At 54.9% G+C, this 24,394-nt stretch overlaps 2 protein-coding genes across 3 annotated transcripts in view; one reads left to right on the top strand and one right to left on the bottom strand.

Moving 5' to 3' along the window:
- Positions 1-24,394, top strand: part of CDH23 (cadherin related 23) — a 393,840-nt gene that overhangs the window by 303,878 nt on the left and 65,568 nt on the right. The window contains exons 29-36 of the mRNA XM_040242525.1: positions 1,781-1,916; positions 3,427-3,815; positions 4,644-4,745; positions 5,059-5,061; positions 8,938-9,087; positions 10,119-10,247; positions 11,427-11,555; positions 12,656-12,883. Coding sequence (XP_040098459.1) covers positions 1,781-1,916; positions 3,427-3,815; positions 4,644-4,745; positions 5,059-5,061; positions 8,938-9,087; positions 10,119-10,247; positions 11,427-11,555; positions 12,656-12,883 — 1,266 coding nt within the window. The remainder of the gene's footprint in view (positions 1-1,780; positions 1,917-3,426; positions 3,816-4,643; positions 4,746-5,058; positions 5,062-8,937; positions 9,088-10,118; positions 10,248-11,426; positions 11,556-12,655; positions 12,884-24,394) is intronic.
- Positions 16,717-24,394, bottom strand: part of VSIR (V-set immunoregulatory receptor) — a 29,274-nt gene continuing 21,596 nt past the window's right edge. For both annotated transcript variants that reach the window (XM_040242534.1, XM_040242533.1), the window contains exons 5-7: positions 23,566-23,593; positions 22,065-22,261; positions 16,717-21,899 (exon numbers count right to left, since the gene is read on the bottom strand). In XM_040242534.1, coding sequence (XP_040098468.1) covers positions 21,862-21,899; positions 22,065-22,261; positions 23,566-23,593 — 263 coding nt within the window. In that variant the 3' untranslated portion in view covers positions 16,717-21,861. The remainder of the gene's footprint in view (positions 21,900-22,064; positions 22,262-23,565; positions 23,594-24,394) is intronic.

The raw sequence follows: 24,394 nt of genomic DNA, 5'->3' as shown, positions 1-24,394 counted from the left end.
CTACAGGGGCCCCAAGAGCAGGGAAGTAGAGAAAATTTTACCCCCAGAGACATCTCTTCCCCACTACTCTGCCACCCCACTCACTTCATAGTTCTCTGCCACTCAGGCCACCATTTCTGCTTATACCAACAGAAGCCCCTTCATTTCCATCCAGCTAATTCCCCACTAACCCAGGAAGAGAAGCTGAGGCTGATCTGAGTGGCAGTGATCAATCAGAAGCCAAATATGCATGTTCTCAGATGGGACCTTGCTCCGTATCGGCACTGGGGACCACATGCGAACTCTGCGCTGCGCATCATTGCCCCAGCCCCATCGGCTCCCTGCTTCCTCTGTTGGCAAGCTCCTGCTGGCCCAGGCTCTGTTAGTCTGGAAGGAGGGTCTCTCTCCTGTTCTGGGGCCAGCTCATCCCCAGCATGGAGCAAAGAGTGGTAGGGCTGCTGGACTGGGAACCAGGAGGACCATCACTCTCTTCCCAGCTGTCAGTGACCTTGAGGCCTCGGGCAAGTCCTTCCCCATCTCTGGGCCTCTGTTCCCTCATCTGAGAAAAGAGGCAGGAGCGCTGGGCCTCCCTGTGGTTCCTTGAGCACCACCAGCCTCTGACTATAGCTCCCCTCCCCGCCACGCTGGTTCTTCTGGACACAGCCCTGGTCTTACCCCTGTCTGGGCCAGACCTCCTGTGCATGTTCACATGCTCCTGTGAGTGTTGAGAGGAGAGGGGTGCACAAAAAGAAGAGTGAGGTGCTGACCTCTGGCCGTCTCATCTCTCTCCATCTTTCACATTGTTTTTTTGTTTTTGTTTTTTGCTGTTGTTGTTATGTAAGACATACATGTTCAATAGGGAGAAATTAGAAAATGTAAATAAGCAGTGATGAAAATTGCATAATTCCACAACTCAGAGATAACCGCTGTCTTGGGCTGGGTCTGCAGAAGCCAATCCTGAGACAAGGGTTAGTGTCAACATGATTAGTAGGAAGTATCGGAAGTGTGCCTGGGAAAAGCCGGAAGGGGCATGGACCAGGAAGGAAAGGCAGCCAGCAAAGTGGAACACAGGAAGCTGACTCAGTCCCCCAGGGAGCTCTGGAGGCAGTCATCTCCACTACCCATCAGTCAGCAGCTGAGGACGGCCTCAGCCTGAGTGGGCGTAATTCCCAGGCGGCTCCAGCTCCCTGGGCGTCTTCTGGCTCCAGCAGCAGGAGTGGGGCTGGCGGGATGGTGTTAGTCCCCTGCAAAGGGCTGCGGTGTTGCCCGCTGGTGGTAAGAGCACCAGAGAGAGCGCGTGAGAATCTGGAGGAGTCTGAGCACCAGCAGCCTCTGCTATGACCGTACTTAAAAATGTTTTCATGTCTTTTCTCCCAGAGGTATCTTGGTATTTGAATGGGGTCCCTTTAAACTTTTCAAGCACTTTTGCAAAGTTCTGGCTCATTTTGTCTTCATAACCGTCCTAGGAGTGGCACAGGGTGTGACTTGTTGAGCTGATGTTACTGTCTCATAGCTGAGAAGCTGAACAGCCCAAGTTTCACCGATTAGCCACAGGTTCATAGCGGAGTCAAGAGCCAGACAAGATTTGTTCTCTGACAAAATGATATTTAAACAGCTGCCACATGCCAGGTATTGTGTGAGATGTGGGGACACAGTGACCAGCTAGACAACACCAGGCCCTCTGCAGAGAGCTCATAGCCGGCCTAGGAGCACAGTAACCACATACGCAGGCTCCGGTGGGCCCAGCCCTGGGCTCCCCCGACCCCTACCCTGACCTTTCTACCCTGGCCGGCTCCCACAGGTGATTGTGTACGTGGAGGATGTCAACGACGAGGCCCCGGTGTTCACGCAGCAGCAGTACAGCTGCCTGGGGCTTCGCGAGACAGCAGGCATTGGCACGTCAGTCATCGTCGTCCGAGCCACAGACCGAGACACGGGTGAGGCCGGCGGGAGGAAGACAGGGAGTCCTTTCACCAGAGTGACCCGCCCCAGCTCAGGCCCCCTCTCCCGCAGGGCGTGGCATCCTCTGGTTGCCTTGCGCACCCCCATTCAGTGGCTCCCAAGTGGGCAGGGACTCCTGGGACAGTTTTGATGGGATCCCCACCAGATTCCCAGTCCCAGGAGGAAAGGAGTCTGGGAAGTGATCCTGGTTTCAGAGAGAGGAGAGGTCACAAGCTGGGGAAGTCCAGGTTCGTCATCCCAGGACCTGGCAGCTCCGGGCTAACCTTTGGCTAGGGGCTGGGCAGGGCCGGGAGGGGTGAAGTTCTTGTCCAAAAGCTGGCTGAGGCCTGTTCCTCCAGCCAACACAGCCCAGAGCCTGGTGCACACACATTTAACAGACGCCAGTGTCCTGTTCTACAGGGCAGTGGACATCCCTGGAGTCCTAGAGGTGGCCATCGTTAACGGTGCCAAGTGAAGGAGAAAGGCAGTCAGGTCACTCTGGCCCTCTTTGCAGGGCCTGGTAATCTAGGCCTCTGCCCCAGGCCAGGGATACAGCCAGAGGAGACCCCTTCCTATCCTTCTAGTTTCCCAGATCCTGCCCTTCTTTCACGTCAGCTGCTCTGGTGGCTTCCAGCCCAGCCCCTGTCAGCATCCCCAGCTCATTCCTGGAGCATGGGATGAAAAATAGGCGGAGAAATAGGCCTGAAAACTCCTGGGTGGTTGCTCCCCCTTCAGGGGCAGGTTTATACAGTGGAGGTCACACGGACATTGCTGGGGGATAATGGTTCAAGTCCTTTTCTGGGTCAGGAATATGTTTGAGAAACTAGTGAAAGCTATGGATCCCTTCCCAGAAAGAATGCACCTAGAATTTTACAAATAATTTCAAGGAAGTCTGGGACTTCCTGAGTGATTTTATAACCATCTTCTCTGAAGTATGTGGACTTCAGCTAAGGAATCCCAACTTTAGCTCTTGGATGAAGCATGTACTCCAAGGCCACAGGGATTGGGGGTGGAGGGAGTGGGCAGAACAAAGAAAGGTGACTCTGGTGCTGGAACCCTTTGGCTGGAGGGACCAAATGAAGGCTTAGCCACCTCTGAGGACGTTGCCCCATCTAACACTTTCTAAATCAAAGCCTCCACTATAGAAGAGATCCCTAATTACCCCACCGTTTCCTTGTCCAAATACCCAGCGGAGGTACTTGAACCTGAATTTTAGGACTGCAGGAGTTGAGTCCTCCACTGGCATACCTCTCATCTCAAGGCCAGACCCCGGGGGAGTCAACAGTACATGCCGGGCCCTGCCATCCTTGACCGTGACCGCATCCTCTGTGTTTCTCTTGGGAAAATGCTACCCACAGAGGTAGGGGGTGGTGCACACTGGGCAGGCAGGCCAAGGCCCATCGCCCTGTCCCCCTGGGACAGCAGTGGGTGTGCTGGGGCAGTTCGTAAAACCACAAGGCAGCCCACCCCCGCCTGGACTGCACAGCCTCTCGCGTCCTCCTGCAGGGAACGGAGGCCTGGTGAACTACCGCATCCTGTCGGGCGCTGAGGGGAAGTTTGAGATTGACGAGAGCACGGGGCTTGTTATCACTGTGGATTACCTGGACTACGAGACCAAGACCAGCTACCTGATGAACGTGTCCGCCACTGACCAGGCACTCCCCTTCAACCAGGGCTTCTGCAGTGTCTATGTCACTCTGCTCAACGAGCTGGATGAGGCTGTGCAGTTCTCCAATGCCTCTTATGAGGCTGCCATCTTGGAGAATCTGGCACTGGGCACCGAGATTGTGCGTGTCCAGGCCTACTCCATTGACAACCTCAACCAGATCACCTACCGCTTTGATGCCTACACCAGCGCCCAAGCCAAAGCCCTCTTCAAGATAGATGCTGTCACGGTGAGGGAGGCTGGGGACAAGCACAGCCAGGGCTCCCTCTGAGGGCAGGGAGCGCAATTCCTTTAAAGCTAACCGGCATTAATTGAGCTCCTTCTATATGACCAGCACTCTCTTCTTTGTCATAAACATCCCTTTAACATGTAGCGATAAGATAAAAGTTTATACATAGGCAACCTAGTGTCTTCCTATTAACTAGACAATGCAAGTTGTGCAAGTCATCACATTTCCCTTTTTACCTTGGCTGTTAGGAAGCTCAGATAGAAATTTAGGGCATCGCTGCAATAGCTTGTCTTAGCTAGGTGTCTAGCGCAGCTATGTCTTATCTACTGCCTAGACCTTTCTCTTCCAACTTTGCTTTAGTGGGTCTTCTGTCAGAATCCCTTCTCTGAAATTAGGCAAGATAGTAATTGCTGCAGTGTGCCGGGCCTTGTCACAGGGCATGCTGGGGGCTCAGAGATGAACAAGACCTTTCCCAGCCCTCACAGAGCTCTCAGGCTAGGAGCAGCAGGAGCAGGAATAATCTAATATGCAGATCAGAGCACCACAAGGAAAGGTATGAAAAGAATTATGAGTAAAGGGGTAATGGAGCACCTTTGGGGCCCAAATAAGAGAACGCCCGTACCTGGCTGGGGAAGCGGGAAGCCACGTGGAAGAGGTGGTATCCAAGTGGGATTGAGAGAGAAGTAGGATATCAGTGGACAGAGCTTCACGGAGAAGTATACCAGCAGAGGGAGTGTTGTGGAGGTGGGAAAGTGGGCCGACCGTCCAGGGATGGCACAGGACTGCTTGGAATACGATGTCACTGTCCATCTGGCGCCCTCTCTGCAGGGTGTGATCACGGTCAAGGGCCTGGTGGATCGGGAGAAAGGTGACTTCTACACTTTGACAGTGGTGGCAGACGACGGCGGCCCCAAGGTGGACTCCACCGTGGTGAGTGGATCCCCGGCTGAGAGTCCTCAACGGGTACAGCCCATCACCGCTCCAAGGCCCCCCAAACCCACATCTTTGCCAGCCACCCAACCTGCAGGAAGGCAGTGGGTGAGGGTTTCAGCCGCCTGGGGATGGCGCTGCAGCCAGCCATGCCATACCTTCCTGGCTGAGACCTCAGACCAGTGGGAGAGGGGTGGCGTCCTTGACAGACCACTGCTCCTGGAGCGGGGGCTGGAAGAGCTGGACTGATAACCGCCTGCATCTTTCCTCTTTCTCTCCCTCGGCCGCCTCCTGCCCCCTCTGCCATCTACAGAAGGTGAGTAACCTGTGGACTGGGCCCTCCCTTGGGGGCTGTCCGTGGCCAGGACTGGCTTGGGGCCTGTGAGGTGCTGGGCCTTCCTGCCTCTCCTGGGGATCGGGCATGTGGACAGGCCTGCCGCTGGTCCCTGCTTAGACCCCTCCCAACCTCCCCAGCCCATCCACTCTCACACCTGAGCCCAGGCCCCTCTCAAGCACAAACTCCCCATCCGGCTCCATCCTCTCTGCCTCTATGTCCCATCACACCTCCCATGCGGCCTGGGTGGGTGTTGCACTAACATGGGGTGGGTGAAACACACCGTGGAAGGAACAGTGCGGCCTCATCCCGGCTCTGCTCCTCGGTGGCTGTGTGACGTGCACTAGCTGCGCATCCTCTCTCTGCTTCCTCTCGTCGGATCTAAAGTGGGGACCATGCTAGCTGCCCTGCCCTCCTCAGAGCATGCAATGGAGAGAGCAGATAGGAGGCCTCTGTAAACCAGGAGGGGTGATGGAGCAGCGCCTGTCAAGGGGCCCCTTCCCTCTCTCGGGGCTGGTGTAAGGAATGTGTTGGAGTAGTCGTGTGAAGTCGGGCACCAGTCCCAGGGCCTGGGGAGTGCTGAGAGGGTCAGTGGTTGGCATATGGTGTGAGTCACTACCCTGAGAACTCTCAGAAAAGACACAGAGACCTTGTAGACTGGGAGGAGGGTGACTGCTGAGGCTGAAGATGTTAGGCAAGATTCCTAGGATAGGAGAGGTGACGACCTCAGGCTGGGCATGGATAAGGAGGTGAGACCCAGGGGCGGGTTATGAGGTGGCCTCCTGCCATGTTAAGGAGAACATTATGGATTCGGCCTGGGCTCCAGCCAGACAGGTCTGAGGCCATCTGTGGACTGTGTAGGGTGTCCAGCTGGTCATTAGCCTTGGTTACAGCCATGCTTTCACCCCTGCTGAGTCCCTTCCACCTTAGCCTCAAGGAGGAAACCAACCTGATGTCAAGGCTAAGAGCCAAATGCAGCTGCTGTGACCCGCACACAGCTCCCTTGAGGTGCTGACTCCAGGGGCTCTGGTTGCGGCTAGGCCATACCCAAAAGACCCCGTCATCCAGCGGGCCAGCCTGGGGTGAGTGAGGCTGCAAGCAACTGGGAGCTCACCCAGCTCCCGCGACCCCTGTCCCTGAGGGCAGCCAGTGAGCAGAGCCGGCAGGCGGCAGACGGGGGGCAGGGGCTCTGTGTCCTGCAGCTCCCAGCGAGGCCCCTGGTCTTCCAGGAGGTTCAACAGGGCCCCTCACCGAGCCCCAGCAGCTTCACCCATAAAGCGGGCCCAGTCGTCCCTCTTCGCTGTTGTCAAGGGACGTTCCCTGCAGGGTGCCAAAGCCCCTCAGGGGGCCAGGCGGCCACTTCCTGTGTTGGGGCCGGCAAGGACGTTTCAGAGCCACACTCCTGCGTGGGCCCCTGTATTTCTAGTCCCTTCACCGTCTTCCAGGAAGCAGGACCCACCCCGCTTTGTTCTGCCCTGGCTTCCTCTCAGAGGCTCCCAGAGCCACTGGCCCAGATACACCAGCCCTATCAGCCCCAGACTTGGAGGTGTCGGAGTGGAGGCAGGCTGAGGAACCTTTTAAAGGCAGCACCATTTCCTCTGTGAGGCCGGAACCCCCAAACCACAGCTCACCTACACCTGACTCCTCCCCAGTCCCAGCAGCCCCTGTGGCCCTAAGACGGGTGGGGAGGCAGCCGGAAGGGGCAGGCTGGGCGGAGACAGCTCTGCTGTAGGAGCTCTGAGTAATATTCTTGGGCTTTTGAGGGATAGGGGTGGGGATATTTGGACCATGAGACCCTGGGTGAGGGCACAGACCCATGGCTCCTTCCCGTAGATCTTGGTACCTGCTCTCCCTCCTCACTCACGGATGCAGAGTCCCATTGCCGGAGCACATCATCAGAGCAGTAATCCTAGAGGGAGCACCTACTGTGTGCCAGTCTCTGGGCTGGCTTAGGCCATATGCAACAGGAAGCCAAAATCAGACGCAGCCTCTGCCTTCACAGACATAAAATAGAGGAGGGGAAAGACACTGATCAAATTACCACACCGATAAATATATGCCACAACAGAATGGATAATAAGATATCAGGGAAATCGAGGAAGGCTTCCTGGAGGAAGTGATTCAAGCTGAGATTCCTCAGAAAGCATAGAGAAGGAAGAGCATCTCAGGTGGAGGAAATGGCATGTGCAGAGGCCCTGATGTGAGAGAAAACACGGGGATTCCCCACAAGACCTTGACCAGAGAGAGAAGAGTTTGGGAGAGTGCTTCCCGGATGGCCCAGAGGATAAAGAATCTGTCTGCGGTGCAGGAGACACAGGAGACATGAGTCCAATCCCTGGGTCAGGAAGGTCCCCTGGAGGAGGAAATGGCAACCCACTCCAGTATTCTTGCCTGGAAAAATCCCATGGACAGAGGAGCCTGGCAGACCACAGTCCACGAGGTCGCAGAGTCGGACACAACTGAGCAACTAAGACACACAGATTGTGGGGGGCTTGTTTGTTTCCCCCCTGAGAACAGCATGGTAGACATTATTATGCCCATTTCACAGGTGAACAGACTGGGGCTCTAGGACTTCGCAGAACTCCCTGACGAACCTTCGTGATGGATAGGCAGCGTCTTGTCAGACCAGACACAGGGCAGGGACCACTTTTTGCTGCACCATCACTTTTTGTTGGCTCATTTATTCCTTCTAGCATCCTGATGCTGTAGGTGTTCTTGTTCCTCCTCTCATCTGAGGAAATGGAAAATCAGAGAAGCTGAATAACTTTTGCCATATCACACAGCTGTTAAGAGGTGGAATTGCCCCTGCTGTGAAGCCTGGGTTTGTTCCCTACATTTCTGACAGCTGCCTAAAATTTGGAAGTGTGGTTAGAACTGAGAAGGGGGAAATCCTGATTAGGAAGGAGGGGGCATGAAATGGAACGTTCTCTGCATGGCAGTGAGCTTCCACAGGTTCCCCATGGAGTTCTGTGCACACTAGGAACAAGTAGACCTGGGAGCCCAGGAGCCCCAGGCCTGAGGGAGGAGAGTGAGGTGGTGGGGAGGCCTGGCTTGGGATTGCTAAACCCTGAGCCTGCTTCCCTCCCACCCCAACTTCAGTCCCCTCATCAGTGAACCTGAGGGGCACCTATGACTGGCCGCATGGCCCATGGCCATCCATGGGCTGGAAGCTGCATCCGCAGCTGGGCCTTCTCTCCAGGCTTGCTCTTCAGACTCTGCAGGAGAAGCCTGAGCTTCAGGCACAAAACAGTGTGCTCTTCGCATGCAACTTACATGTCCCCTGTTTTCATCTGGTAGTTGGAAAAGTCCCTCCCTTCCTTTTCCATATTGGGACCACCAAGCCACCTGTGTCCCCTCTCCTGCTCCTGAGCCCTGTTTCCTTCCCTCAAAAGGTGCAAATGAAGAGGCCTTTGGGCAATACTTGGTTACCAGATGTGTTTAAGCTGGGCTGCACACACACAAAAAAAATTTTTTTAATTAATCACCATCTAATTCCACATAAAAATCTGGATTCCTTAGTTCCTTTTGAAAAACAGGAAGCTATGCCAATGCCAAGCTGACACACCCTCACAAATTTGGAACTAAGTAGCTTCCATTTCCTTTAGCCAGGGCTATGCCTTCCAGTTCTCCCAAGCCCCACCACTTCTGAGTGCCCTCCAGCCCCCTGGCACCCGACTCTCAGAAGAAATGCACTCAGGGCCTCCGTATAGAGTCAGGTTGGCCTAGGCAGGCTCTGAAAGCTTGCTGACCTGCAGAAACTGATTGGAGGTGTGGTCCCCGCTGGGCCCACAGTGGGACCCCATCTTTGGGGCCCAAGAAGGGAAGGAGGTGGAGGTCTCTGGGCATGTTCACTCCCAGGTCTACATCACTGTGCTGGACGAGAATGACAACAGCCCCCGGTTCGACTTCACCTCCGACTCAGCGATCAGTGTGCCTGAGGACTGCACCGTGGGCCAGCGTGTGGCCACTGTCAAGGCCCGGGATCCAGACGCTGGCAGCAACGGGCAGGTGGGTACCAGTGAAATAGTCCAGAGCCGCGCTGTGAGCGAGGGCTCCCACAGCCCTTCAGCCAGAGGGGTCGCTGGAGCCGTCCCCGTCCTGAGTAGGAGGAGGTCATCCAGGCTCTGCCGGGCCCTGAGCAGATGACCCTGCCCTCACCACAGTCCATGTCCAGGGCTGGAGACAGAGCTTTGCAAGCTGTCAGCCCTGCCTGGGTCCTAGGGACATGGCACCCACGACTGGCCATAGCTCAGCCCCCGCAGCGAGCTGAACACAGAGGGTTTTAACCTTTCCATGACCCCTTGTTCACCTTATCCACAAACCACACAGCATCTCACCCCAGGGGCCAGCCCTCCCCACACAGCCCCAGGGCCCCAGGAGGACACACTCCTCCTCCCCCTGCTTCTCGGGCCCCCCCACCGCTACAGGTTGGGGCACCCTGCAAGCTCAAGGGAGAGGGGTGACAGCACGCCAGTCTTCACACCACTTTGATCTGTCCTACAAATTGAGCCGTGTTGGAGGAGGTTTCCACCGTTTTTTAAATGCCTGGACACCTCTAGGGGGCTCTAGAGTCAGAAGCCTGTGGGTTCAAATCCTTGTTCTCTTGGACGCTTGCAAGCTGTGTGACCTTGCCAACAGCTGCTTGTTCCTGCGCCTCCTCTCTGAGCTGAAGAGGACAGCTCCTTTATCAGAGCTGTTGTGAGAGCCGAACAGAGCCCACGTGACACCAGGGCTGTGCCTCTCCTTGCAGGGGGCTCAGTGCTTCCCTGCCCCCCACCTTGGGAAATCACCTGTAGTGGGACTCACACCTGCCTTTCTGGCCCCAGGCCAGTATGCTCACATCATTCCCCATCCCCTGGAGCCCTCTCAGTGGACCCCATTTTGAGGGATATAATCACTTCTGCATAAAACACATTTTTCTCAATTGCCCAGGCTGAGCAGAGGGCCCTGGTGGACAGGGGAGCGCACCTTGGCTTGGCCAGCTTCTCGTCCTCTCCACTTCTTCACCCTCACCCCTCACCCTCTCTCTCCCCTGACAGGTGGTCTTTTCTCTGGCCTCTGGTAACATCGCCGGGGCCTTTGAGATTGTCACCACCAACGACTCCATTGGCGAAATATTTGTGGCCAGACCCCTGGACAGAGAAGAGCTGGACCAGTACATCCTCAAGGTGGGCAGCAACCCCTTCCATCCCAAGAGCACTCAGCCCATCAGCACACCCTGGTGGTCAGCTTCCCGCATCACCAAGTACCGTGGGGCAGGCAGCATCCCTTGGGGCCAAGAGCATGAGCAAGGCTGACCTGGGAAAAAAGGTGTGCTGGAAGGGGTCCCTGGACCCAGAGTAGGAAGCAGCGGGGGTGGTCGTCCCTGCTGTAAGAGCCAGGAGAGAAAGCCTGGCAGCTGATAGAGCACTGGCTCTCCCACAGGCACACTGTGAGCAGGGCAAGTGATCTGTTCTGTCTGGGCCTCAGTTTCCCCTCTTACGCAATGGGCAGAAAGACCTGACTTCCTCAGCTGAGGTGAGATGTAAAGGCGGGTGAGGAATTCCGGAGGCCTCCGTTATTGCTGAACGGCTCTGGCTCCCGTGTTTCCTGGGGCTTCCCAGGTGGCCCTAGTGGTAAACGCCTCGCCTCCCAGTGCAGGAGTCACAGGAGATGCGGGTTCCATCCCTGGGTTGGGAGGATCCCCTGGAGGAGGGCACGGCAACCCACTCCAGTATTCCTGCCTGGAGAATCCCCATGGACAGAGGAGTCTAGCTACAGTCCATAGAATCACAGAGTCGGACAAGACTGGAGTGACGTAGCATGCACGTATGCACTGTGTGTCCTGAGGGGTCTCTGGGGACCCCATAGCCGTGCTTCTGCAGCGATCTGAGCTCTAGCACACTGTAGGCCTCCAGAAAATATCAAGGCTCCTAGGGACAGGCTCAGTCTATGAGCCTGAGGATTCTCGCTCATTCCTGAAAAGATGATTTGAAGCTCTTTCTCTATTTGCCAGAGAGCAGATCTGAGTGCATGGAACAGAGGCATAGAAGCTAATCACAGGAGCTGTGGGTCTGGTTGTAGGTCCAAGGTTACAGTTGGGAGCAGAATAGGGAGGTAAAGACTAAACACATCAGTGTCAGATTGCAAAGACAGGTCTCCAAACAGACAAGAATTGGGCAACAATTGTTTGCAGCATGGGCAGAAGGTGCAAACCTTGGGGAGAGTCGAAGGGCCAGGGGGCCGGGATGGGCCAGCAAGTCTCTCTGACCTTGCAGTCCTCTCCCCTGAGCAGACAGCCCATCTGGACTCCTCCTCATCCAGCCCCCACCTTTTAACCCTGACTCCAGTCTTCCCCCTCCTTGCAGATTGTGGCGTCCGACCGTGGCACCCCTCCACGGAAGAAGGACCACATCCTGCGGGTGACCGTCCTGGACATCAATGACAACCCTCCAGTGATCGAGAGCCCCTTTGGATACAACGTCAGTGTCAACGAGGTGAGGGCGGCCCTGGGGCCCATAGCGCTGTCCAGAACGAAGAGTGGGTATAGCCAACTGTGAAGCACCTGTGTAAATATCTGCCTGGCCCACTAGTCTCTCAGATCATGGGGGTGGGGACATGGCTTACTCTTTCATGGTTCAATCCCTAACACCTGGGCCAGGTCCTGGAAACAAAAAAGGGAAAGAAGAAAGTGGCATTTCACTACCAACAGGAAACTGAGGTTTACCTGGGAGAGCTGCCTTTAAATAAAACTGTTCATTTAAAAAAAAATATTTATTGGAGTATAGTTGATTTACAATATTGTGATAGTTTCAGGTATACAACAAAGTGATTCAGTTATACATATACTCATTGTTTTTCAGATTCTTTTCTCATATAGGTTATCACAGAATATTGAGTAGAGTTCCCTGAGCTATGCAGTTCAGTTCAATTCAGTTGCTCAGTCATGTCCGACTCTTTGCGACCCCATGGACTGCAGCACACCAGGCCTCCCTGTCCATCACCAACTCCCAGAGTCCACCCAAACCCATGGTGCTATAGGTCCCTGCTGATTATCTATCTTATGTATAGTAGGCTGTGTATGTTCCTCCTAAACTCCTGATTTATGCCCACTCCTCACCCCCAGTTTCCCCTTTGGTAACTGTAAGTTTGTTTTTGATATCTGTATAAACAATCCATTTATTATTCAGTCGTGAGATTATGCCACTCCAGGAAAAGTTTTGCCCAGGCACTAGTGGGTATGTCAGGTTGGACATTCATGAAGATCTCCCTCGATTCAGATCCTGGCTCTGCCACTGACGGGCTGTGTGATTTGCACACATTCCTTTCCTGAACCTCAGTTTTTGCATCTGTAAATAGGGTGACCTAATCTATAGCATTGTAAGAGGATTGGATGTGTTCACGAAGGCCGAGGCATGTAGTAGGTACCCGCAGGATGTTCGCCACCGTCATCTTTATCTGCCTCATCGTTGTCCCAGGGTCATCAGAGCAGAGCTTTCTAGAGGTCCAAGTCTTGGGCTCCCGAACAGGAGCAGGAGCTAGACTGTGCCCCAAAGGCCTTGAACCCGGAATGACCACTTTCTTGCTTTCCCCCCAGAACGTGGGCGGGGGCACTGCTGTGGTCCAGGTGAGAGCCACCGACCGTGACATCGGGATCAACAGCGTCCTGTCCTACTATATCACCGGGGGCAATGAGGACATGACCTTCCGCATGGACCGCATCAGTGGCGAGATCGCCACTCGCCCTGCCCCACCGGACCGTGAGCGTCAGAGCTTCTACCACCTGGTGGTCACCGTGGAGGACGAGGGCACCCCTACCCTATCGGTGAGTGATCAGGGGTGGCCGCTGGGATAGGAGGGTGGCAGAGGGCAGCTCCGTGCTCTGTGCCCCAAGACGAGATGGGTAGGAGTGGAATGCCACGCGCCAGTGAGTATGCAACAACTGCTTTATCATGCCTTGAATCCCTCAGCCTGTGAGTACTTTATGGAGGGCCTGTGTGTGCCAAGCTAGGGTGCCCGTTCACTTGCTTCTGCAGCCACTCTGAGCCTTGATTTAGCCATGTTTGCTCACCCAGGGCAGTGCTAGGAGACCATGCAGAGTGAACCTGTACCTCGGGGTCTGGCCAGCCTGCACTCCGCCAGCCAAGTGTGCTGCATATTTGTGGGCCTCTGTGCCAAATGGGGAAAGTGCCCTCTGGCCTCTTCCCCTGCGTCGTGTTGGTGTAACATGCTGTGGCAACATTTCTGGGTCACGGGGCTCATGTCTGTGATCCAGCCTGGTGCGTGAATGGGTGGGGCTGCTGCCCAAGGCAGTGTGCAAAGTCTGCAGAGTTGGAGAAGGAGGTGGGACCGGTGGGGCTGGATGGTGATGCCATGTGGGGCAATGGGCTGGGGTGTGATTTCTGCTGTGAGCTGGCTGCATGATCGTGAGCAAGTCAGGACCTCTCTGAATATTGGTTTTATCATCTATAAAAGAGAGGTAATATCTGCTTCATAGGTGGTGTGTGGGGAATTGAGTTCGTTCTTGTCTGTGAAAGCGCTTGGTAAGCCATGAGGAAGAGAAGTGTATCAACTATCTTATCACCACAATATTCCTGCATTCAAAACCAAACCAAAGAGGCATTAAACAACCATTGACTTAGCTCCAGTTCTGCAGGCTGGCAGTGGAGACCTGGCTTAGCTGGAGGGTGGCTCTGCTGTCAGCTGGGCTCCCACATGTGTGTGTGGGCAGCTGTGTGTGCCAGTTGGATAACTGTTCTTTTGGGGCTTGGTTGCCAATCAGCCGGGATAACAGGGCAACTGGGCCACCTCTCTCTCTCCTTCTAGAAGGCTAGTCCATGCTGGTTCATGTGGAGCCAGAAAAGGTCCAGGGAAAGAGCAGAAGCATGCAAGGCCTCATAAGGCCCAGGCTTGGAGCTGAACATGGTTGCTTCTGCCACATTTCTGTTTGCCACAGCAAGCCAGAAGGCCAGCCCAGGTTCATGATGTGGGGAAATAAACTTGATCTCTTGAAGGAATGAACTGCAGAGGCACATTGCACAGAGTGCAGATACAGGGAGGTGTAAGCACTGGGACATTTGTGTAATCTGTTTATCCTAAGCACCCTGATTGTAAATGAGACCTCAGCTCCATCCTTCTGCCCCCCAAAGGTGACTCTGTTAGACCCCTCTCCTCGGCAATAGCACTATGGACTGTAGGGTCAGAGCAGGTCTGGGCTGGGCTTTTTATGTAGAGTTCCTCTGGGGAGGATGGTGGAATTGGGCCAATCCAAGGAAACCACATCCTGAAGACCCCAGGATGATAGTAATCACTTCAACCAATCACACCCAGTAAGCCAAACAGAAACATATTTACAGAACACATATAACAGGTAGGGTATCATTTGTTGTGGCGACACGGAGGGACTCAGTTTTTTTATGTGGCAACCCCTCTGTACCTGCACCTAGCTTCAGAGTGAATCACCTTCTTGGTCATTTCTCCAATAGCATTTAAAGATGTGTTTGATTATAAGTAACAGAAACTCGAATATGGATTCATAAATAAATGAGAATACATTTTTATCACATAACAGCAATTCTGCAGAGAATTACAAACTTTGATTTTGTGCTCAGTGATGTCAGAGCTAATGTTTCTTGTCCTTTCCCTTATGGTGGCAATATGGTTGCTATAGCTCCAGCCATCATGTCAGCATTCAAGGCATAAAATGACAAAAAAAAAAAACCAAAGAGCCGTGCAAGCAATTTCTGCCTTTTTATCAGGAAAGCACAAAATTTTCTGGAACTATTCTCCAGAGTTCTCTTGTGACTCATTGGCCAGAAGAGGTACTCAGGGGCACCCTAGCTGTAAGGAGGTTGGAAAAAATGAGGGACAGGATTGTTGGGATTGGCTTATTACTTGGAGGCCACATATAACACTGCCTCAAATAAAAGTAGGGCTCTGTTAGCGACAAAGAGATGGGCAGCTCAGCATTTGCCACGCTGCTCTTCTTCATCCTGACCTAGGCCACTGCACACACCATTCTCATGCCCACTCCCCATGCTTCCCCACACCCCACAGTCCTGGAGTTTCCCAAGGAGGCAGTAGGTGAGACTCATAATATTCTAAGACCCTGAGTTGGGGAGGCAACATCTGGTTTCCTTTTGATCCCAGGAAGAAATGAGAATTCGAGAAATGTGAAATCACCCTAGCCACATTTAACCATTCAAAATGAGTGGGCTACTCCCCACGCAGTCCCCACAGAACTTGGGGCTGGTCCCTCTGGTCAGAAGTTTCATCTGTTGACCATACCCTCTGTAGAGATCCATCCAAGCCCAGTGGAGACCCACAGGCACTGCCTCCTCAGACACACAGAGCATTCTGGCCCTCCTTGAAGCAGGTCTCAGCCTGTTCCAGCTCCCTGGTAGGAGTGTGGGGATTTGGGTGGTGAGAAATGCAGTCTCCTTTTGTCTACCCTCCTCATCCTGGTCATCACTAACTCTGCTCCCAGAAAACACCTCCAGGATGACCAAGATCAGGGATGGGGTGTATGTACATGTGTGTGTATAGGGCTCCTGGGCTATAATATCGTAATAGCCAAACAGCATCAAGTACCAGCTGGGGAAACATTTCTAGGAGAAAACTTTTAAGTCAAAATGACTCCAGTCCTTCAAGTTTTTTTCTGCTTCTTCACGTTGGGAAAAGATCACTTTTGATTTGATATTTTTTTGGCAACACCACAGTAAAGAAATGCAGGGACCGCAGGAGCATTGTTGAGAACTTAGCCCTGGACCGTGTTTGCTCAGCTATTCAGCCAGCCGGCATTCCCTGAATACCCACTCTGTGCCAGGCCCCAGAGATACAGAGATGAAGCCAGTGTGCCACAGTGAAATGTAGCGAGTAAGGGAGGCAGTGAGGCCAAGGTGTAGGTGGGGCCTTGGGGAAGGCTTCCTGGGGGCAGGTGATACCTGGGCTGTCTCGTTGGACAGTCACAGTTAGCACAACAAAGGGGGGAAGCATATTCTGGATCTGGGCATCAACCCGAACAAAGGCCTCAGAGCAAGTGATAATCCAGGGCGGGTCCAGGGAGCCGCAGGTGGTCTAGACCCAGGGCAGCATTCAGAGCCCAGAGCAGGGCTCTCTGTCTACATATTCTCCCCATGATGTTCCTGTGGCAGGCCCCAGGGGCTGGTGCCAATGCTTTCTCAGACATCCCCTTCACTCCCTCCTGCCCCAGCTAAGTTAGAACCCTACAGCCACTGCCCCCAGCTCCCCAGAATTGGCATTTGTCTCCAAGGAGTGCTGGACCCTTGAAGATTTGCTGCCACTGACCAGACTGTCACGTCTGGACTATGAACCTGCCAGGATCATGAGTGCCCCCAACCCAAAGGTGACCAGTGAAGGGACCTTCTCTGCTATTGGGCACATTTCTCTGGAGGAGAGTTTGAAGAAGTAGGATCATTCCAGCCTCTCCTAGACCAACCAGAGCCCCAAGAAGCCTCAGACCAGCCATCTTAAAGTTCCAGGAAAGGCCACCATGGTTCAACAGGGTACATCCATCTGTCTAAAGACACCCATCAGACCCACATACAGTCCTCTTGTTCCCACCTACAATTATCTGCCTGGTTCAAGCCAGCCCTCAGAGGTAGCACAGGACCAACCTTCCTGTTGGACAAGAGCAAGTTAGAGTTATTAATTCATTTTTTTCATTCGTTCATTCAACACTAAATATGTGCCAGGCCTATTTAAGTCAGAGATGGGTTGGACACAGCTCTGCCCTCACAGAGCCTACAGTTAGTGGGGGGAAATAGACACGTAACAGAGAGCTGACAACCCTCAGATGCGACAGAGTACTAAAAGTCCAGAGACAGGAGCCATGGAAGGTGCTGGACAAGGCATTTGCCTCCATGTCTTAAAGGATAAGGCTTCCTAAGCAGGAAGGTGGGATTTGGCTACAAAGTCTCCCTAAAACCAAGAGAAATCCTATATGCAAGCCCTCCCGTCTCTTTTCTCCCTGGGCTCTCCTCCACCCGTTTCCTGAGAGCAGAGCTTTCCTACAAACAGCCAAGGACATCCCCACCCCGCTCTCAGCCCTGTATCACCCAGAGCTCAGAACAGCTGGGCTGCAAGGGGCATCCGGGCCAGCCCAGGCCAGTCACACAGTGGTGTACCACCCAGCAAGGGAAGTCGTTGTACAGCCTCAGTCCCCGGCCTTGCTCCAGGCCACAGACAGGGCGGCCAGGCTTGGGGTGGGGGTGGGGGGTCTGAGTGGCCATCAGGAGGCCTCTGCGAGAGGAAGGGCTGGGCCGGGGAGGAAGGACGGGAGGCAACTCAGAGGTCAGAAGCTGAACCCCAGCCACAAAGGCACCTTGGCAGGGGGATGGGGAGAGGGAGGTTCCCAAGGGGACCTTCCTGCTGTACGAATCACAGCCAGAGGTCAGACAGTCCCAGATAACCAGCCCTGGCTTCTCAGGCTGGTGGGGACCTGCAGAAGACACCTGTTTAGGCAGAAAGACAGGACATCTCCCACCACTTCTGGTACGAGAGCTGCCAGCAATGGCCCCATGAAAGTCTGTGAGTGGGGAATGCTGCTCTTGTCAGCTCACCTCGTATTTTTAAGGCCCAGGGCGCCTCTGTTTATTAAACTTGGATCCTGCTGCTGTTTATGAAGCCTGCTTCCCCTTGCTCAAGCTCAGGAAAACGCCAACCCAGCCCCTTCCCCGTGCTGTACGCCAAGTAAGCCGGCCTTCTCTGGCCCAGCCTGATTCAAGCCAGGCCCTTCCTATAGCCCTGCTTCTCGAGAATGTTCTGCAATTGCCCAAATGCTACACAAGCAACTGGCTCAGGTCCTCCCGGAGACCCTGAGGCTCTGTGGGTCGATAAATTCCTACCTTCCCCATTCCCCGCCCACGAGCAAGTGGGTGCACAGGCTGCCATGCCCCCTAGGAGTCCCATGGTTTCAGGGCTGCCAGGCAGGAAGGGGAGAGAAAAGACTGATGTGGAAGGAGTGGAGCCATGGGCTTGTGGGCACAGGCTCATCCCCCGGGCCTGGTATGCACAGTAAGCAAGTCCAAGTCCTGGCCTGTAAGGTGACTTGCTTCAGTGCAGTGAAAGGAGCACAGGGCTGGGAAGCAGGAGACACAGGCTTCAGTCCTGGTTCCACATTCAGTTATGACATGTCACAAACCTTTTGAAACCTCAGTTTTCCTGTGCATTAAATGGAACAATAAAACCGTCCAGGGTTTTCTGTGGGGGGAGGGAGTGAGTAGGAATCAAAGAAGTCAAAACACCTGAGAAAGTGTTTCAGAAAGCCCAGAGTATTATCACAGAAGAGCAAAGATACAGAACACATTCCGCCCTTCCCTATCCTGTGCCCAAGGCAGGCACTGGTAGCGGATGTCAGCACTTTCCCATCGAACTATATTGATAGTTGAGAATCCCAGGAAGCCATACCAAGAGATCAGAATTGCAAAACAAAGTAAAACCCATGTCCCTTGGCCTGCAAAAGCTCAGGGCACCATTGCTGTTGAGGAGATTCCACGAGGCCCAGACGAAGCTGCAGGGAACTAGAGCCAGTCGAGAGTCAGAGGTTGCCCTGCCGACTCTGAGTGGTCCAGAGAACAGAACCCTGGCATCCTGCTTCAGCCCATCACCCAGTGGCTACGTTTCAGTCATGAGCTCTGTAACAGGGTCCAAAGGGCAGGCTGTTATGGGACCCCTGCCCTAGAACTCCAGGACAGTTCCCTAACCTCCAAAACAGTTAGGAAGACCCAGGGGCCATGCAGGAGAGGCAGCCATGTGGCGGGTACGGTCCCAGTGGAGGACTGGATGGGCAGCACTTTTGATGGGCTGGGACAAAAGTTCATCTGAGCTGTGAGTGTCAGCTTCTCAAGTGCCCTTTGCACCTAGCAGCCTGGCTGCCATCCCCAGTTCCTCTTTCTGCCACTGTTATTCCCTTTGAGTTCCCTGAGCAAATCTTAGCCCAGCCCCCAACACAATTAGGCCAGCCCTGTCAGCTCGAGCTGACACCCGGAAGGCCTCTTCCAGGAGGCAGGGCACCAGAGCCCCAGCCAGGGTGGAGGGTGACAAGGCCTCTGCAGCCCCCGATTCCTGCACCACAGAGCACTCCCTGGAGAAGGTGATGCGTTAGCTCCTCTGTCCCAGGTTGCTACGTGTAGGAGGGAGCTCTGGCCAGGCAGGAGCCAGAGTGTCCCCAGGGCTGGTCTTCTGAGAAGGGCCCCCGGGGGTTCCTGCAAACCCACCCTAGTCTAACACCGCAGACTCCCAGGCAGGGCCCACCTGATCCAACAGCAGCATCTCCAGTGGTCTCTGCAGTGTGTTTTTAGAGAGTGTCAGTCTTATTCCCTTAGTCTCTCACTTGGAGGAAATAAAGGCAGGAGATCTTTACTAAATGTGAACATCAAGAGAGAGGTTACAGGCCCCATAATTCCTGATACCTCTCTTAACAATGACTTAGTGCCTAAAAGCAAATTTCCCTCCCAGGGCTCCTCCCAGCTCCCTAAAGGCAGGCACCATGCTCTCGCTCCCCTACTCTGTTCCACACCCCCCAGCCCACAGGCATCTCCAGAGGCACTGCCACTCGAGGCAAGCACAGAGGGACAACCCGGGTACCCTGCCTTTCCCCACAGCACTGGGGTAGCGGGGAGTGCTTTTAGGGTTGCTAGGGACAGGGTGTGTTGTCATGGATGAAGATGGAGGCTGGAGCTCAGAGTAAATTTCGCTGAAAACAGGAAACCACGAAGCTATACGTTCACTAGTACGTGTCCAGAGACAAGCTCGAGGCCGCGCAGGAGGAAGCTGGGGAGGAAGTGTGGTGTCTTTCTACTCCAGGGCCTCCTCCCTTCTCCACACAGCGGCAGGTGGGCCTGGGGTCTGGCAGCCAAATTCTTAGAAGTTGTCTCTACCTTGAGGTCAGAGATGAGGTTTGGGCCAGGCCAGCCTCCCCACCAGGCAGGAACATTCTTTCTGAGCTGGGGGATGAGGAGTCTAGTCTGTGGGCTTGTCCTTCAACCCCAGGGGTAGCCTGGCCCTGCCTTGAGCAAGTATTACCCTGCCCATCCCTGCCCCTGGGACCCCACAAGCTGTGAAGAGAGCACCTTCTCTTTGTGGCAGCTGGCACTGAGTGTCCACAGCAGCAAAGAAAACAGAGGAGTGGACCCCCAGGGACAAAGCAAGAGCCAGGGTTCAGTGTTCTGGCCACTGGAGGTGTCAGTGCAGTCTTGAGGCCCAAGCCCCCTGTACAGCTCAGGGCCCACGCTGGCCCACAGCCTTGGACCTGAGAAGGGAGCTCCCTGGCTCCAGGTGCAGGCCCGGGGCTCATTGCTGCTGCTCCTCTCCCATCCCCATCCCGGCCAAGGGGAGCATCTCCCTGCCTGCTGGGCCCTTATCCTGGCCAGAAGCCTGGGCTCTCAGCACCCAGGCCCGGCTCAGCAGAGCCAGCGTAGGCTGCTGGCAGACGAATGCCCAATTGAAATGACACGCTCCACAGTGCAGTGCCCAGGGTGCCTGTCTAGTTCAAATGGCCCCACCACCCATTTTCACCCCACAGGGTACAGAGATTCCCTCCCCACTCCTCTCTGCTCTTTAAAACTCTTTAATTGAAATTCCACAAAGGATTCCCCTCCTATTTGTATATAAAGACAAACCCGGGTCATGCCTGAAGCAGGAGATGGGAGCAGAGGGTCTAGGGCAGAGCAGCCCCAGACTTTCTGTGGACACGCCCGCTCCTCCCACCCAACAGGGTCCCGCTGCCCTGATGGCTCGTGGAGAGTGACTGGAACAGAGGTCCTTGAAGACTGGGGGTGGCAGTGGAGGGCTCCCTGGGCCTCAGGCACCTCAGAAGCAGAGTAGGGATTTCAACCCAGCTCTTACAATCTGTCCATGGGGTTTTTACACTGTCACCCACGTAATTCTTAATAGCACCCCCTCTTCACACTGAAAAGTCGTCATAGTTTGGGCAGTACATTATGTAGTCACCAGCTCTCTTGACCACAGGGAGAGGGGGAGGAGCCCTCTCCTCTGAACCTTCCCAGCAGGCCCCCGCCCCCCGCCAGCCCACTCTCCCTCCACTCCCCACTATGGCAGGCGGCAGTACCACCTCTGACCTGGCTCCCATTGCCTAAGATGCCAATTGGCTCACAGTGGTCACCGTGCCCCAGGGCGTACTTCCTGTTTTGGGGCTTCTGGCATTCTGGGGACCCAGAATACGGGCAGTGGGAGCCCCAGATTTGTTTAACCAGTTGATAGCCCCTCAGAGAGTCTGCTGGTTAGAAGGCAGCCAGGTCAGGCAGGCCTAGCCCCAGAGCCTCATGATTACAAAGAGTGAGTCTGATGGATGAGCAGTCTCAGGCGGGAGTGGGCAGCCAGGCCCACTGCAGTGGGAAGAGTCTCTGCACATCTTGTGTCTTGGGCCTGGAGGGTGGCACTGGGAGGCCTGCCCAGTGCGCATCTATAGTCTCAGGTCTCAGGGCTTATGTCCCAGAGAGAGAGGCTGCCACGGGAGCTGGCAGTCCTGGGGCTTTGAGAATGGAGGTCATCTGGCATCAGTAGCTGGTGAATTTCAGGTCCCTGGGGTGTGGGATCCCAGCCTCTCACCATCCTTGAGAGAGGGGCTGGACTGTCCAACACCTTCTCCCTTCTGCCATCCAGAGAGGTGGAAGATCTGGCCATCAGGGGTATTTCAAAGAGTCTGAGCTTACAGCTTGGAGGGAAGAAACCAGGGCCAAAGGGACCAGTAAGAGGGCCAGCCCTGGCTCAACTGCCCCTGCCCCAGGCCCAGCCACAACTTCCCACGGGCCCCCAGCTGGTTTAGACGGCCTCAGAATTTGGGGAGTCAGGGACAGGGTCTGCAAAAGAAAGGAAAAGCAGAGTGAAGGGGGGCTCCTCTATCTGTCATCCCCCCCACTCCCGCCGCAATCCCACACTCTGAGGCTGTGAGGATTCCCAGGAAGGTGGGGAGTGTGGCCAGTACACTGCCGGTCACAGCGCTGTTAGGGAAGAGAAGCACTCACCTAGGGAGGGGAAGAAGACATCCCCGGGGCCCGGTGGAGACAGAGGAGTGTTGGGCTCAGATAGCAGGTGCCGCCCAGACTCAGAAGGCTGCCGCTGGGCCATGTAGGACAGGGGCTGCCTGGGCTTGGCCTCCAGCATCCCATGGGAAGGTGGAGAGGTCTCAAAGCCAGGGTTTTCAATTCCTTGAATGTTGTTGCTGGAGAAGCAGGATAGAAGGTCATGCATGCTGCCTGGGCTAGGCCTCTGACCTCCCACCTGGCCTGCCTCACTTCTCTCCCCTCACCTCCCCACCCTTCCCCTCACCTGCCTTCCCACCCTAGGCCTCAGCAGCATCTCCTAGCAGGAAGGGAGGCTCCAGGGCCAGGAAGGAATAGCTGGGCTGCACTCCCCACCTGCCCTTAGCTGAGGGCATTTGACCATCTGTCCCCAGGCCCAGGAAAGAAGCCCCAGGTAAGAGTGGCTCTAGGACACTGGCCTCTTGAATCAGGGGACAAGTCTCTCTTTGGTCAGTAGAATTAATGGCCTTAGGACTGATTGTCCCCACACCTTGTCTTGAGCTAAAGGGATACCTTCTTTCTCCCTAGGAGTGGGACAACCTCTGAAGACTGCTCTAATTCTGAGATTCTAGCAGGATCTAGCTAGGACTTCTTGTGACCTGTCTTAAATATCATTCCTTTCAGACACCAGGGAGGAGCTCTGAATTTGGTATTACATGTACTGGGGCCAAGTTCCTGAGCATGGCCTGTTCCCAAGGATGCCCTCCATGCCAGGCCCAATGCCAGCTTCCTGCCCAGGGCACACCACACACACTCCCCATCCACTCCATCCCCAAGCTGCCCTCCCCACCACCACGACGTCTGAGCTAGGTCAGCCTCTGCCCTTGTGGCCTGACTGCTTTCTCTTTGGGGTGCCCTGCACTCCTTGGGGCCTCAACTCCACGTGTGCTGACCTCCTTTGCATGTTTCAGGGTCTGCCTGGATTCAGCTGCTTCCTCCCATTCCCCACCCCAGCTGACCACTGAGGCCCAAAGGTGGGTGCATTGCTCATCCAAGCAGTGTTGGAGCCAGCCAGCTGGGTGAGGGGGTGGCAGGGCAAACAGCCAGTCGGCACAGATGGCAGATGGCAAATGCTCTTCTAACCAGCTGTGCCAGGCAGCTAAACCGAGGCCCTACTGCACAGACATACCTCCTTCCTGACAGCTGGCCCAGAGCACAGGGAGGACCAGGAAGTCCATGTCTGTGTTCTCAGCCCCATTGTGATATAAGCAGTGACCGGAGAGGAGCTGGGGAAAGAACCTAGTGGAGTCAGGAGAATCAGTCTGTCCTGGCTATAAAGTTCCCCCAACCCCTTCCGCATTAACTGCTGTATAAGAAGCTGGGTGTAGATAGATACTGCCCAGCAGAGACCACAGCCCAGGGAAGGCAAGGAGAGGCTGCCAGACTTTGACTGGGACGGCACAGTTGTGGCAAGTGTCCTCAGGAAGGTCTCCATGGGCCTTACCTGTCCATCCGCACCAGTTCCTGGGCACCTAGGGACAGACAGACAGAGCAGCTGGTCACAGAGGGAAGGCTTTCCCAGACAGCATCCTGGCCCTCGCTGGCAGACACCCCTCAGGAATAGGAGTGAACCTGGGCAGGGCCGTGCTCAGCCCCGGATCCCACTTCTGCTCCCTCAAGAAGCCAGGAGGGCAGTGTTGTGTGTCTACCCAGCAGGTGGGGCCTTGCTCAGCAGCCCGTGTTGACCCATGATAAATTAAGCTTGGGATGCATTTGACAAGCGTGTGGGGCAGCTAGGAAACCTAAGGCAGCGGCGGTGATGTTAGGCACTCAGGATCAACCAGAGGCCTGGCTCCTGAACTGTTGTTTCCTGTGTGGCCATTTGTCACGTTCTGGTCGTCAGCCATGATTTACTGGGCAGGAGTGTTGCAAGGTCAGTTCCTAATTAGAGTTCCTGGTCCCCTCTGTTCTGTCCTCTGCATTGCCTAATAGGGTCAACATCTCTCAGAGGAACCCTAGAGGGCCTGAGACTTCATCAGTTCTCAGCCAGGCTACCACTCTCTACCCTGCAGTCAAGCTGCTGCCACCCGGCCCCGCTGTGGAGGTTCCCCATCCCACAAACCGGCCACCAACCAGATGCAGCTACCCCAACTTCCCTCTTTCTGGCAGCTCCCCACGTACTCCCACAGACCCTTCTTGTTTTTTTTGAAGAGTTTTGCTGCGCATTACGATGGGGAAACAAGTGGTGGGGGAGGGGTGCAACAACAGTACCCACAGGAAGTTGCATACAAGTTCCTGAAATCCCGCGGTATCGGAATCATGGCTGCTTGTTT

The sequence above is a fragment of the Oryx dammah genome, unplaced genomic scaffold (genome assembly GCF_014754425.2).
Source record: "Oryx dammah isolate SB20612 unplaced genomic scaffold, SCBI_Odam_1.1 HiC_scaffold_6, whole genome shotgun sequence".
Classification (NCBI taxonomy): domain Eukaryota; kingdom Metazoa; phylum Chordata; class Mammalia; order Artiodactyla; family Bovidae; genus Oryx; species Oryx dammah.
This window is presented reverse-complemented; position numbering and strand designations above follow the sequence as displayed.